Below are 16,091 nucleotides of genomic sequence, written 5' to 3'. Positions count from 1 at the left end.
ATGCAGGAGGAATCTGATAAAAAATGTGAAAATGGCATCGAATCCTCCATGAACCGACACAACCCAGCATCAGAGAAAACTCAGGTGAGGTTTAATCTGACACCTAATGTAAGACAGAACAGGTAGAAACCACTATTTTGGTCACATTGACCATTCAAAAATGTTTTTAAATAAATTGCATCTATAACACGTCTTTTCTTGTAGTATCTGTCCATCCATTATCTGTAGCCGCTTATCCTGTACAGGGTCGCGGGCAAGCTGGAGCCCATCCCAGCTGGACAAGTCGCCGGGCTGACACAGAGACAAACAACTATTCACACTCACACCTACGGAGCACCCGGAGGAAACCCACACGGAGAACATGCAAACTCCGCACAGAAAGGCCCTCGCCGGCTGCTGGGCTCGAACCCTCGAACGAAAAACTTCTTGCTGTGAGGCGACAGCGCTAACCACTACACCACCGTGCCGCCTGGCTCTTGTAGTAGTAATAAGAAAAAAGGTTATTGAGCTGCTAACTTTTTAACTGCACTCACTGAAAGACCACAGTCAGTGCTGGTCGGACAGAACACCTCCAGTGTCATCACCCTCAGCACAGGGTGTGTCCTGAGCCCTCTGCTGTTCACTCTGATGACACACGACTGTGTCCCCAGGGCTACCAGCAACCACATTGTGAAGTTTGCGGACGACACAACAGTGGTGGGCCTCATCAGGGACGATAACAACCTGGCCTGTAGAGAGGAGGTGGAGCAGTTGGTGGGTTGGTGCAGGGAAAACAACCTGATCCTGAACGTGGACAAAACTAAAGAGATAATTGTTGACTTCAGGAAAAACCAACCCAGCCACGCTCCACTTCTCATCAACAACACGGCCATGGAGGTGGTCAATAGCACCAAGTTCCTGGGGGTGCACATCACAGATAACACCGTGTCACTGGTCAAGAAGGCACAGCAACGTCTGCACTTCCTGCGTAGGATGAGAAGAGCCCACCTGCCCCCGCTCATCCTCACTACATTCTACAGAAGCACCATAGAGAGCGTTCTGACCAGCTGCATCTCTGTGTGGTGTGGAGGCTGCAGTGCCTCTGACTGGAAGACTGTGAGGACAGCAGAGAAAATCATTGGGATTTTCTTCTCTTCCCTCCATTCAGGACATTGCACCAAGGCGTTGCATGTCTTGAGTCAGAAACATCATCAGTGACCCCTCACACCCTCACTATAGACTGTTCTCCCCTCTGGCCTCTGGAAAGAGGTTCCGCAGCATTGGGTGCAGGACCACCAGGTTCTGGAACAGCTTCTTCCCCCAGGTCACCAGACTGCTGAACTCCAAACCCAAACTTCTATTTATAACTTGAACATTCCTAATTCCACAGGTCACTTTATACTATTGCACTTTTATAATATTTTTGCTGCTGCATAATTTAATTTAATACACTTCATATTTCTAGGTGGCACGGTGGTGTAGTGGTTAGCGCTGTCGCCTCACAGCAAGAAGGTCCGGGTTCGAGCACCGTGGCCGGCGAGGGCCTTTCTGTGCGGAGTTTGCATGTTCTCCCCGTGTCCGCGTGGGTTTCCTCCGGGTGCTCCGGTTTCCCCCACAGTCCAAAGACATGCAGGTTAGGTTAACTGGTGACTCTAAATTGACCGTAGGTGTGAATGTGAGTGTGAATGGTTGTCTGTGTCTATGTGTCAGCCCTGTGATGACCTGGCGACTTGTCCAGGGTGTACCCCGCCTTTCGCCCGTAGTCAGCTGGGATAGGCTCCAGCTTGCCTGCGACCCTGTAGAACAGGATAAAGCAACTAGAGATAATGAGACGAGATATTTATTTCTGTGCTGAGCCAAATTGCAACGAAATTTTGTTCGGCGTACACTTGTTGCATACTGAATGGCAATAAAGGTTGTCTAAGTCTAAGACTAAGTTATCACAGCATTATCTGAAACTGCACCTGAAAAGCCTAAGCCCCGCCCACCTCACATACTAAAATTTCATTGAAAATAGTACAAAGACAACTGAGAAGTTTTATTGTTTGAAAAAAAAATTTCATTTTGAATTCAATGCCAGCAACACGTTTCAAAATAGGTTGGCACAGGATCATGTTTACCACTGTGTTTTATCACCTCTTCTTTTAACAACACTTTGTAAATGTTTAGGAACTGAGGAGACCAATTGCTGTAGTTTTGAAAGTAAAATGTTGTCCTATTCTTATCTGATGTAGGATTTCAGCTGCTCAACAGCTCTGGGTCTTCTTTGTTGTATTTTTCGTTTCATAATGAGCCAAATGTTTTCAGTGGGAGACAGGTCTGGACTTCAGACAGGCCAGTTTAGCACCTTGACTCTTTTGCTATGGAGCCATGCAGTTGGAATACATGTAGAATATGGTTTGGCATTGTCTTGCTGAAGTAAGCAAGGCTTTCCCTGAAAAAAGATCATCTAGATGGCAGCATGTTGCTCTAAAACCTGTATATATCATTCAGCATTAATGGAGCCTTCCCAAATGTGCAAGCTATCCATGTCATGTATACTAAAGCACCTCCATACCGTCACAGATCCTAGGTTTTAAACTGTGTGCTTATAACAAGCCAGTTATTCCCCCTGCTCTTTAGCCCGGAAGATGCAGCGTCCATGATTTCCAAAAAGAATTTAAAATTTTGATTCATCAGACCTTGGGACAGTTTTCCATTTTGCCTCAGTCCATCGTAAAAGAGCTCAGGCCCAGAGAAGGCGGCGGTGTTTCTGGATATTGTTTATATCTGGTTTTAACTTGCATTTGTGGATGTAGTTATGAACTGTTTTCACAGACGATGGTTTTCTGAAGTGTTCCTGAGCCCATACAGTGATTTCCATGACAGAATCATTTCTGTTTTTAATGCCTGAGGGCCCAAAGATTACAGAGCATCCAGTGTTGGTTTTCGACCTTGTTCCTTACACACAGAGATTTCTCCAGATTCTCTGAATCTTTTAATGATATTATGTACCATCAATGATGTGATCCTCAAATTCTTTGCAGTTTTACTTTGAGAAATGTTGTTCTTAAATTGTTGCACTATTTGCCCAGGCAGTCTTTCACAGAGTGAAATCTTTACTTCTGAGAGACTCAGCCTCTCTGGGATGCCCAATCGCATTACTGATCTGCCGTCAATTAACCTAATTATTATTATTTTTTTACATTACACAACTTTTCCAGTCTTTTGTTGCCCCATCCCAACTTTTTTAAAATATGTTACTGGCACTAAATTCAAAACAAGCATGTATTTTTTAAAAATCCTGTAAAATTTCTCAGTTTCAACATTTGATATGATGTCTTTGTAATCTTTTCAATGAAATATAGGGTTTCCATGATTTGCACATCATCACATTCTGTTTTTATTTACGTTTTATACAGCATCCCAACTTTTTTGGATTTGGGCTTGTACATGTCAGTATTCAAAATCAGTTTTCTATATTCAGAACCAAACATCCCAGTTTCTAGATGACCTCCATTCTTCAAAATGGACGTCTATTCATGTTCAAAATGTGAATTAGTGTTGGATTTAGATTAGATTCTTACACTGACAATGGGATAAAGTATTTATTAGTGTCTTATTAATTTTAACAATTTTTCTACCTGACAGGACCTTTCTCATTTACTGGCAAATATATTCAAAGACCTGTACACGACAGAGGTCATCGGAAAAGACACCGTTGCCGATCTCATCAAATCATACAAGAAAGAAAATGACCACCATGCCAAATATGTGGAGGCACTTCAGCAGGTGATTTTTTTAACCTTTTTAACCAGGTGATTGATTGATTGATTGATTCATTCATTTTCTATACCACTTATCCATTGTGGGTTGTAAGTGAGCTGGCGCCAAAAACATTGGATACATCCATAAGAGGAAAGCAGTCTGTTCCTAAATGAAAGCATAGCTAACCAGATTATATGTTTCACAAAGAAAATAGCATTATGGGTTTTGCATGCAGGTTAATTTGGAGTACAGCAGGCGGATTGAAGATGCTGACATGTTGGAGGAGCACATCATTCAGGCCCGGCTGAAGGCCAGTGTTACAGAGGAGCATGTCCAGTCTCAGCTCATGGTGGATGTGGCAGAATCCTACCATCAGCTTGGCTTACCTCCAGGTAACTGTACAGGGAAAACAAGCAAGACATCAGCTCTGGGGTTACATTAGCTACAATAACTGCATTCCATTTTTTAAATTTCCTGTATGATGACACATTGTGTCTTGTGTCCTGTTAGTCAAGTCAGCCTTTACATGGTGTGTGGACAACAGACTCCTCAAGAGTCACAACCTGATTTGCCCCCAGGACTACATAACAGAGCAAGTGCCATTTGTTAAAGCTCCGCAAGGTGATGCTAATTTGACGTACTGTAGTCAATAAACATATACAGTATATTGACCATGAGAGAACGTCTGATTACATCTGACCAAATCCATTTTTAATTAATTTATCTGTAATATAATTCTTGCTACAGATTCGTTTTAATATAGTATACTTGTCCTATGGATATGCAAATTGTCCTCTTGACTGTAAAATTGTTGCCCCTATCTTATTTACAGGGAAATCTGTGCCTGGCTTTGCTCAGCCTACTGTCTCCTACAACATGCACATATCCACAGAGCCTCAGGATGACGGCTACACACTAATCCCTGAGCCCATTACAGCACAGAGTCTGCTGAATAAGTCAGAGGGGACGCTCACTCTGTGCTCCTCACAGGAGACCTTCTCTATTAGAAACGATTCCTCTCAGGTCACTCTGTTTCTCTGTCCTTTTTCTGCACAATTTTATTTTAGAATATTAAAGGAGATACGCAGAACCTTTATTTCTAAATAAATTTCTGAGTGGATAGTATCTCCACCCTTGACTCTTGTATGCTGCATAAATGGGAATTTAAAAAATATATTTTTGAGAGTTAAAATCGACCGCAAAGTTGGCATTCGAGCTGCCCCGCTGAGCCAGCCAGCCCTGAGCGCGTGACGTCACAGCAGGAACCGGTTTTAAGGCCGAGGCCTTTGACAGCTATAGACCAAAGTCATATAAATAAAAATTTATGGTGAAAGTAAGAAATACCGTTACCGACTTGCTCAACTAAGACTGATTTGACTTCATTGATTGTGGGTTGACTCTCATTAAAACAGGATGGGTGTTATAACTTATACAACATACACGTACATGCATGCATTTTCACTGATAAAACGTAAAAGGCTAATTAAATAATCAGATGAACTGAGACAATCACATTCTGAAGCAAATTAAATTATCTTATACTGGTAACTTAAATACACAATACAAGTTACATGTATTAATCTAAATACAGGTAAACAACGTGTTGTTTTATATCCAAATGAGAGTCGGAGCTTACCCGTCTGTGTTCTCGCTTCGTGAAGGCCGATCTTGTGGCTGATTGTTTTGAAACAATCTGACTTTCAGTTGTTCGTTCAGTTCTCCGTTCATTTGCTTCTTCCATGTAAGGGCGAGATGGCAGCGATATCCAGTTTAGAAATCAGACGGCTGCTCCACTAATTCTTCATTTTCTTCATACCGAGTACTCCGCCATTACTGCTCAGCTCAGGCAATTACTAAAACACGGGACGGAACGGGACGTCACCAGTTTTAGCAAAAACCACGGGGAGGTCACTGCCCGAGTGATATGTTCCATCCTGGGTTTTACTAACAACCCTCAGCTCACACTCCGGGAGGACTGGTGCAACTGAACTTACTTTCCTTTTAAAAAAATAAATAAAATAAATGCTTTCTTTCTCTTGTAGTTTTATTTAATTGCTCGTACTGCACCCTCTTTCAATACGGGCTTATAGCCAACGCTCCTCAACAGATCAGAGGTCTCGTACGAGTCTTCAGTAAAATGTGCAGAGCAGAGGAGAGACCACTTCATAGGCGCCCAATGTGCTCGTGAACTTCTCGCAAAACGCGTCCAAATCTTTGCAGTTTGAACATTCTTGGGCCATGAATGCAACGTAAATCCACCTTCTGTCATGTTGCTGGCACATCTATGTGGCATGGCAATAAATTAGCTCAAAATGGAAGCTCGAAGTTGCAGTCAGCTCTTGTGTTTTAGTATAGCGGAAATGGCGATAAGACCGATAGACTTCCTGCTGTGACGTTACGGACGTCAACGTCATTCACTCAGACCGCTACCTATATGAATCACTTTATTTGTAAAAATTACTATATTAGATTTATTGTTAATGCTTAAAACTATTCCTGTCCCATTCTTGAGGTCTCAAGGCATTTATAAATGAAAGTGAGGCCATGGTTCTGCGTATATGCTTTAAAGTCCTGCTTGTTGCTCGTTATCTTTAATTTGTTTGCCTGTATTTAACATGCCTTGTAGTAAACACAGATGTTATGTTTTTTTTTGTGATTTTGCATTTTAGGAGGTCCACCAGTTGCCTAAACCATTACGCAAGGAAAAGCTGAATCCAGAGGACAGTGAAGCTTTGCAGAAGTTTAAGAAGTGCCAAAACTTTCTGCACAATCCTCACTTCCAGCCCTTGAGTCATCAACGAGGGGGGAAATCTCTCATCATGCCAGAGAAGAGAGTGCAGAAAGGAGAAAAGAGCAAGAAAGAGAGGTGAGGGGTGATATCAGAAGGGGTTATGTTTGTTTCTGATTTTTCACTGATCACCATTGCTCCCATCAACCAATCACTGATCACCATTGTTTCCAATGTCTATTCTCATAAATGTTACTGAACAAGTAAGTCGTAAAGCCAAATCTTTCTCCAACTACAAAGCATTAGCGTACATGCTATGCTGAGATGCAGGTAGAGTATGCAGGTCAGAGAAGACTTTTTAGTCTATCTGCTAGATAGATCAGGAGTCTCTCTTGCAGTGCACATAGCACAACAAGATTCATTAATTGCCTTTGTAAAGTGAATGTGGAAAAATTAATTTCTTCAGCAAAATGCCATTGAATTTCATCCTATACAGTATTTTAAGCAGATGGGTGAATTATTTGGTTACTATTTAGTTTTCGTCATGGAAAAAAGGTTGTTAATGAGCATCGTTGTCTCAGTTTCTGTTAGCAAAATGAACACTGCACGTTTAGTCATTGCATTGTTAGTTGTTGTACAACCCCGATTCCAAAAAAGTTGGGACAAAGTACAAATTGTAAATAAAAACGGAATGCAGTGATGTGGAAGTTTCAAAATTCCATATTCTATTCAGAATAGAACATAGATGACATATCAAATGTTTAAACTGAGAAAATGTATCATTTAAAGAGAAAAATTAGGTGATTTTAAATTTCATGACAACAACACAGGTTCTAGAGCATATGTTGCTCTAGAACCTGGATATACCTTTCAGTATTGATGGTGTCTTTCCAGATGTGTAAGCTGCCCATGCCACACACACTAATGTAACCCCATACCATCAGAGATGCAGGCTTCTGAACTGAGCGTTGATAACAACTTGGGTCGTCCTTCTCCTCTTTAGTCCGAATGACACGGCGTCCCTGATTTCCATAAAGAACTTCAAATTTTGATTCGTCTGACCACAGAACAGTTTTCCACTTTGCCACAGTCCATTTTAAATGAGCCTTGGCCCAGAGAAGACGTCTGCGCTTCTGGATCATGTTTAGATACGGCTTCTTCTTTGAACTATAGAGTTTTAGCTGGCAACGGCGGATGGCACGGTGAATTGTGTTCACAGATAATGTTCTCTGGAAATATTCCTGAGCCCATTTTGTGATTTCCAATACAGAAGCATGCCTGTATGTGATGCAGTGCCGTCTAAGGGCCCGAAGATCACAGGCACCCAGTATGGTTTTCCGGCCTTGACCCTTACGCGCAGAGATTCTTCCAGATTCTCTGAATCTTTTGATGATATTATGCACTGTAGATGATGACATGTTCAAACTCTTTGCAATTTTACACTGTCGAACTCCTTTCTGATATTGCTCCACTATTTGTCGGTGCAGAATTAGGGGGATTGGTGATCCTCTTCCCATCTTTACTTCTGAGAGCCGCTGCCACTCCAAGATGCTCTTTTTATACGCAGTCATGTTAATGACCTATTGTCAATTGACCTAATGAGTTGCAATTTGGTCCTCCAGCTGTTCCCTTTTTTGTACCTTTAACTTTTCCAGCCTCTTATTGCCCCTGTCCCAACTTTTTTGAGATGTGTTGCTGTCATGAAATTTCAAATGAGCCAGTATTTGGCATGAAATTTCAAAATGTCTCACTTTCAACATTTGATATGTTGTCTATGTTCTATTGTGAATACAATATCAGTTTTTGAGATTTGTAAATTATTGCGTTCCGTTTTTATTTACAATTTGTACTTTGGCCCAACTTTTTTGAAATTGGGGTTGTACTATACACTGAACAAAAGGTCTGCAGTTCATTTGTGGACCTGCATCTGGAGACCTTTCTTCTTATTTGTCAACATGCGGACCAAAGAATGCTAGTAAAAGCATCGAGCACATCGGAGACATATGACTTTTGTGTCTCCTTAACAAATCCTCTGAATACAAGTTTTCCAGTTCTGAAAATATTGGTCCAAACCTCCTTAATGTGTTGCATAGCATTCATAGTAAAGTACAGTCCTGTTTAACTGACATCCCGCATTAAGGTTAGCATTATGTACAGATGAGTTATGGCAAACATGCCCGACTGTTTGAAGGGGTTCCTCAAATGACATATGGTTACACAGATGGTTAGGTTTGATGTACTCTTATAGGAATATGAGACCGTCGATGACATTCTCACACTCTGCCCCGTCTAGTCCAGAAGGAACAATCTAAAGTGGGCCACCTTGCACAATAAATGTTGCAAGCTATATACAGTGTCTTGCAAAAGTATTCGTCCCTCTTGGTGTTTGTCCTGTTTTATCGCATTACAAGCTGGAATTTAAATGGATTTTTGGAGGGTTAGCACCATTTGATTTACACAACATGCCTACAACTTTAAACGTGCACATTCTTGTTTAATTGTGACACAAACAATAATTAAGATGAAAAAACAGAAATCTGGAGTGTGCATAGGTATTCACCCCCTTTCGTATGAAACCCCTAAATAAGAGCTGGTCCAACCAATTCACTTCATAAGTCACATAATTAGTTGATTAAGATCCACCTGTGTGCAATCAAAGTGTCACATGATCTGTCACATGATGTCTGTATAAATCAACCTGTTCTGGAAGGACCCTGACTCTGCAACACTACTAAACAAGCAACATGAAAACCAAGGAGCCTCCAAACAGGTCAGAGACAAAGTTGTGGAGAAGTATAGATGAGGGTTGGGTTATAAAAAATATCCCAAACTTTGAATATCCCAGGGAGCACCATTAAATCCATTATAGCAAAATGGAAAGAATATGGCACCACTACAAACCTGACAAGAGAAGGCCGCCCACCAAAACTCACAGACCAGGCAAGGAGGGCATTAATCAGAGATGCAACAAAGACACCAAAGATAACACTGACGGAGCTGCAAAGATCCACAGCGGAGATGGGAGGATCTGTCCACAGGACCACTTTAAGCTGTACACTCCACAGAGCGGGGCTTTATGGAAGAGTGGCCAGAAAAAAGTAATTGCTGAAGAAAACACGTTTGGAATTTGCCCGAGAGCATGTGGCAGACTCCACAAAAACAAACCCAACACCCTGAGAACACCATTCCTACAGTGAAGCATGGTGGTGGCAGCATCATGCTGTGGAGACGTTTTTCATCTGCAGGGACAGGAAATGTAATTGCAGCAAAAGGTGGCTCTACAATATGAATGTGAATACCTATGCACACTCCAGATTTCTGTTTTTTCATCTTAATTATTGTTTGTGTCACAATAAAACAACAATTTGCACCTTTAAAGTGGTAGGCATGTTGTGTAAATCACATGGTGCTAACCCAACAAACATCCATTTTAATTCCAGCTTGTAATGTGACAAAACAGGACAAACACCAAGGGGGTTGAATACTTTTGCAAGACACTGTACACTATATACAGGCTATATATAGAAGCTATATACAACCTAGGTATACCTACCTATTTGCCAGAAAGAATCCAAAACGGCAAGGAATTGACCGAGAAGAAGCGATTTTTGTTGAACTGCTTGTTAGGGCTTAATGACTCCATATCTTCATTATTAATTGGAATTATACAAATTTGGGTACAAACCATATGCACCCCAGGCAGACCCACCTTCATGCCAAAAAGAATAAAAATCAGTGAAGAATTGAGAGAGAAGAAGTGATTTTCTTGAAATGTGGACGACACCTGACAGACGACGGACAACACACGATGGTATCAGCTCAGCCGGATGAGATAATAATAATAGCGGAGCTCCAGCGGAGCACCATACCTAAGAAAAAATGGTAAACCCATCGAGTCGATTTTTAGTGGTTTGTCCGTGTACGTGTACCACCAGTCATACACACCGCCTAGTGGTCAGTGTTAGTAATTACCAGTCATACACCACCTCGTGGCCAGTGCTAGCCAGTAAAGAAATAAAACAAAAGAGACTGGCTATGATATAAGAAAATTCTACAACCCAGAAACAGATGGGAGCTCCGCTTTTAGGCAGTGCCTAAATCTATATATTAATAATCACTATTACTATCCATTTTGAGTCGGTTGACACGTCAGACGTGTGTATGACTAGCAGTCTTCAGCAGAGCTCTTCATTCAGCACGGTCTTCAGTTGCCTCCTCTGCGATAATCCATAGCTTCAAATCAGCACGGACAGATTCTTTCCAGCTTTTTCGAGGTCGGCCATGGTTGTTCGATCCTTCAACTTCCAGGGTAGTACATCTGTTGATCCAAGAATTACTGCATTGGACGTGTCCAAACCAACGGAGACGATTGCATCTGAGGATAGTGTCAAGGCGACGGAGGTTCAGCATCCGCAGAAGAGAAGACGTGCTAATTCGTATCCCTCTTTTGACATTGCACATCCATAAAAGCATGGCTCTTTCATTACACTCAAGCCATTTTTTGGTCATCTCTATGGAGTGCCCAACATTCAGAACCGTATAACATGGTGCTACGCACACAACTGCTGTATAGTTGACCATGGATATGAAGTGAGACAGCTTTGCAGGTTAACAATGGCAGCAGCTCTCTAAACTTTCCCCAAGCAGAACGAGTTCTGATAATCATTGCCAGTTCACAACCACCTCCTGGGCAGATACCATCACCAAGGTATACAAAGCTATCGACGAACTCTAGTTTGCTACCTGCCAACATTACCTCACTGCCAGGGCTTTACATTCACTTTTTTGCTCACCGGCCACTGTGGCTAGTGGTTTTCCCGAGTCACTAGCCATTCAGCCTTTTCACTAGCCACAATTGTGTTGCTAGGAAATCGCAGTTTTTTCTTCACCATGAGACGTTAAAGTTCGGAAGATCTAGATTTGATTATGAATGGCAGCGTATAATGTATCTCTACAGTAGCACTCAAGTATTCAGTGCTGTTAAGGTAGCTCCCTATATGAAAACATGCAACCAATTCAGACAAAAATATAAACAGAGTATTCTGTTTATTGAACTCAAATTCAAGCCCCTTACAATATGAAATATCATATAATATGAAAAAAAACATTCAGTACAACTGAACTGATTCTAATATTGAAAGTCCAATTCAAAACATTTATCATTGAAAAACATTTGATGCAACTTACGACCGATCGACTTTACGACCATCTGGTTATGACTGGCAAGAACATTTTCTTATTTCATTACCTTGGCTCATTATTTGGTTTAAGTCAAACACTGCATACTACACTGCGTACAGTACAATTCGTTTAATACGTGCAAAACAAAAAATACGAAATACAGGTGTGAAAATAGAAAACATTTTAGTTTGAAACATACCAAAATACAAATGTAAAACATAGCAAAATACAAAACTTAGTGACCGCTGGCATCACTGGTGCTTGGTTGTGGGTCGTCTACGTCATCATCAGCTGTTGCAGCGCTCGGGCTGGCGGGAGGATTTGCTCGTTTCATAAACCAGGAGCTGGGGCGGAAACTGTATGACGGAGTGCGCGAGGGAGCACGAGAGAGACTGCGCATGTGCCTGGAGCTGGGGCGGAAACTGTTGTACGCGGCGAGAGGTGCTGCCGGGAGCTGGGGCGGAAACTGTCGTACGCTCAGCTGGGAAACACTTGCCAGTCATAACCAGACAGTCGTAAAGTCGATCGGTCGTAAGTCGCATAGGTCGTAAGTCGACGACTACCTATTATGTATTATCCATTAATAGTGTGTGTGTGTGTGTGTGTGTGTGTGTGTGTGTGTGTGTGTGTGTGTGTGTGTGTGAACTTGTGTAGAGAGAGACATTAAATGTCCTCATTACATTCATCATCAAATGAGTCTGAATGGTCCATGAAAAATGGTCTTCGTGACCTGAGGCTTCCAGCAGGCCATAAGTTGATAGCTGTGGCAGGATCAACTTCTTTCCAATCGCGTGAACGTTTCTAAACAGCAGCTCCATTCTCTCCAGCTCAGCCGACTTCATGACAGCCAGGGACTGAAAGCAATGCTGTCCTGTAGTGAACTAGCCGTCTTGGCTGGTTTTAATGTTATACTACCGATGTGTGCATTTGACTTTTCATGGTCCTTTATAGTTTCAAGTTTAAAATTACTGGTGCCTGTCTTTGCCAGACTTTCTACAGTCTTCGCAGTACATGGTATTTTTGGTTTTGCTATGAACTAGCCAATCTTGCCCTAACTTCCATTTGTCATTGAACTGTCTTATCTTCCTATTCGCGTCTTGTTCATCTCCATGGCCGCAGCCAGCTCTGAGGCCCCTGTGGTCCGGACCTTGGTCATTTTTAAGAGCTAAAAATACATTTGTACGCTAAACATTCAACTGGATAAAAAAATAAAGAATAACATTAAAACATCTCCGTAAAAAGTGCATTATTAATTATGTTAAATGCTGATTCTGTGTTCTGTGTGTGTTTGGTGCGCGCGGCTCTGAGACCAAGAACACAAAAGCGAATGAGTGTGCGACTAGGGGGAGGAACGCAGAGTGGAAGACACGGGGTTTCCATGGTAACCATCAGCACACTTTCATGAAGCTGTTAAATTTACATTTTCGAAGCAGCGCAGTTGTAGCCTGCCTTGTTTGTGATTTTAAAAATAAATCATTCGATAAGCCAAAGCAATAGAGTGAAAAGTTTCAACTTATGTTTGCCTTGGATAACTTTGCCTAAAACATGGTGGTGTACACTGATTTTTTCCCAGAATTTTTTTGTGTGTCGGTGTAACGGATGCCAGATTGTTAATGTATCTTAGTTCCATAGGCTACATGGTGAGGGTATCTTTTGTCCTCATTGCGTGGGTCAGATCAAACCATTAAACAAGCTTAAATTATTCTTACTCTTGCCACATACACTGAAAAAAGGGGAAAATGGGGGTTGTGGAATTTACAAAAATGAAATTAATATACATGACATGATTTCTTTATGCTACCTCTCTGAACATATATAAATCATGTAGAACTGATTGATTTTTGAGGAATGTCAAATCTATGAATTCAGTCATGTTGGGAGAAAAGAAAAAAAGTTATGTTTTGCTCAATAACTCCACCCATTTTGAAGACGTCAGCAGCGGGTGCAGGTGCACGAGCTAGGCAAGGCCAGAGGTTTTCAAGTTCAGTCCACCATAGAGTATTAACTTTAATCCAGCAGGGAAGATATACAAAACCAAGGAAAAAAACCTTTGGCTTCAACAAGTTAGTTATACATGCTGAGTATGCAAATCAGTCACGTTAATTAAACATGGGATAATTAAATACAGCTAACATAAAAAAATCATCCATCTTAGCAAATAAAACATGTTTGATTGACAAAAAATATCTTTGTGTTAACATGAATAAATCATGTTTGTTAAACATGACAAAAGTTGGTACATTGAACATGACTAAATTTGGTCAAGTGAACATGATTTTAATGTGTGCAACCGATGTACATGATTTTTTCATTTTAAATCCACAGCCTATTTTTTTTCAGTGTACATGATTTTTTTTTTCAAAACGGATGATATTCAGTTCAAACACCATTAAAAGTAATTTCAGGAATAGATCTCTTGTGTGACGTGTAATTCACCCTCTCATTTACAACCCCGATTCCAAAAAAGTTGGGCCAAAGTACAAATTGTAAATAAAAACGGGATGCAATAATTTACAAATCTCAAAAACTGATATTGTATTCACAATAGAACATAGACAACATATCAAATGTCGAAAGTGAGACGTTTTGAAATTTCATGCCAAATATTGGCTCATTTGAAATTTCATGATAGCAACACATCTCAAAAAAGTTGGGACAGGGGCAATAAGAGGCTGGAAAAGTTAAAGGTACAAAAAAGGAACAGCTGGAGGACCAAATTGCAACTCATTAGGTCAATTGGCAATAGGTCATTCACATGACTGGGTATAAAAAGAGCATCTTGGAGTGGCAGCGGCTCTCAGAAGTAAAGATGGGAAGAGGATCACCAATCCCCCTAATTCTGCGCCAACAAATAGTGGAGCAATATCAGAAAGGAGTTCGACAGTGTAAAATTGCAAAGAGTTTGAACATATCATCATCTACAGTGCATAATATCATCAAAAGATTCAGAGAATCTGGAAGAATCTCTGTGCGTAAGGGTCAAGGCCGGAAAACCATACTGGGTGCCCGTGATCTTCAGGCCCTTAGACGGCACTGCATCACATACAGGCATGCTTCTGTATTGGAAATCACAAAATGGGCTCAGGAATATTTCCAGAGAACATTATCTGTGAACACAATTCACCGTGCCATCCGCCGTTGCCAGCTAAAACTCTATAGTTCAAAGAAGAAGCCGTATCTAAACATGATCCAGAAGCGCAGACGTCTTCTCTGGGCCAAGGCTCATTTAAAATGGACTGTGGCAAAGTGGAAAACTGTTCTGTGGTCAGACGAATCAAAATTTGAAGTTCTTTATGGAAATCAGGGACGCCGTGTCATTCGGACTAAAGAGGAGAAGGACGACCCAAGTTGTTATCAGCGCTCAGTTCAGAAGCCTGCATCTCTGATGGTATGGCGTTGCATTAGTGCGTGTGGCATGGGCAGCTTACACATCTGGAAAGACACCATCAGTGCTGAAAGGTATATCCAGGTTCTAGAGCAACATATGCTCCCATCCAGACGACGTCTCTTTCAGGGAAGACCTTGCATTTTCCAACATGACAATGCCAAACCACATACTGCATCAATTACAGCATCATGGCTGCGTAGAAGAAGCGTCCGGGTACTGAACTGGCCAGCCTGCAGTCCAGATCTTTCACCCATAGAAAACATTTGGCGCATCATAAAATGGAAGATACGACAAAAAAGACCTAAGACAGTTGAGCAACTAGAATCCTACATTAGACAAGAATGGGTGAACATTCCTATCCCTAAACTTGAGCAACTTGTCTCCTCAGTCCCCAGACGTTTACAGACTGTTGTAAAGAGAAAAGGGGATGTCTCACAGTGGTAAACATGGCCTTGTCCCAACTTTTTTGAGATGTGTTGTTGTCATGAAATTTAAAATCACCTAATTTTTCTCTTTAAATGATACATTTTCTCAGTTTAAACATTTGATATGTCCTTTATGTTCTATTCTGAATAAAATATGGAATTTTGAAACTTCCACATCATTGCATTCCGTTTTTATTTACAATTTGTTATTTGTCCCAACTTCTTTGGAATTGGGGTTGTAAATATGACAAATTTTTTTCCGGCGCGCGCTTTGCGCATCACGGACCTCGGGGATTTTAAAATGCTGCTCCGGCCCTGCTCATCTCTGCCCCTTTTCTCCTGAGCAGCAGGGTTTGAAACTCCAGCTATATGCCGCCACATAGTGCGCATGTCAGTCGTCAGCAACTTTGTTGCTTCGTTCATTAACCGCAGGTTACCGTATCACTGATTTTATCTGAGACGTTAACGAACATTCTAAATAATTCTAACATGTTGTCTGAATGTTTATGCAGGTGCTCATGGGAGTTGCAGGTGCGTAATATTACATTGCAGTGCGTTTACAGACATCCCAACCTGCAGAAACTCATTTCGGGGGGGGGGGGGGGGGGGGTTCTGCAGGTTGGGATGTCTGTAAACCAATCAG

The 16,091-nt window shown here is 41.4% G+C and overlaps 1 protein-coding gene across 1 annotated transcript in view; it reads left to right on the top strand.

Moving 5' to 3' along the window:
• The window catches only part of dlec1 (DLEC1 cilia and flagella associated protein), a 70,259-nt gene continuing 54,168 nt past the window's right edge, over positions 1-16,091 (top strand). The window contains exons 1-7 of the mRNA XM_060899881.1: positions 1-84; positions 3,610-3,750; positions 3,962-4,118; positions 4,237-4,347; positions 4,559-4,749; positions 6,396-6,592; positions 7,725-7,730. Of these exons, the coding sequence (XP_060755864.1) occupies positions 1-84; positions 3,610-3,750; positions 3,962-4,118; positions 4,237-4,347; positions 4,559-4,749; positions 6,396-6,592; positions 7,725-7,730 (887 nt within the window). The remainder of the gene's footprint in view (positions 85-3,609; positions 3,751-3,961; positions 4,119-4,236; positions 4,348-4,558; positions 4,750-6,395; positions 6,593-7,724; positions 7,731-16,091) is intronic.

This window comes from Neoarius graeffei, chromosome 19 (assembly GCF_027579695.1).
Source record: "Neoarius graeffei isolate fNeoGra1 chromosome 19, fNeoGra1.pri, whole genome shotgun sequence".
Taxonomy (NCBI): Eukaryota; Metazoa; Chordata; class Actinopteri; order Siluriformes; family Ariidae; genus Neoarius; species Neoarius graeffei.
Note: the sequence above shows the minus strand (reverse complement) of the source record. Positions and strands in the feature narration are given on the sequence as shown.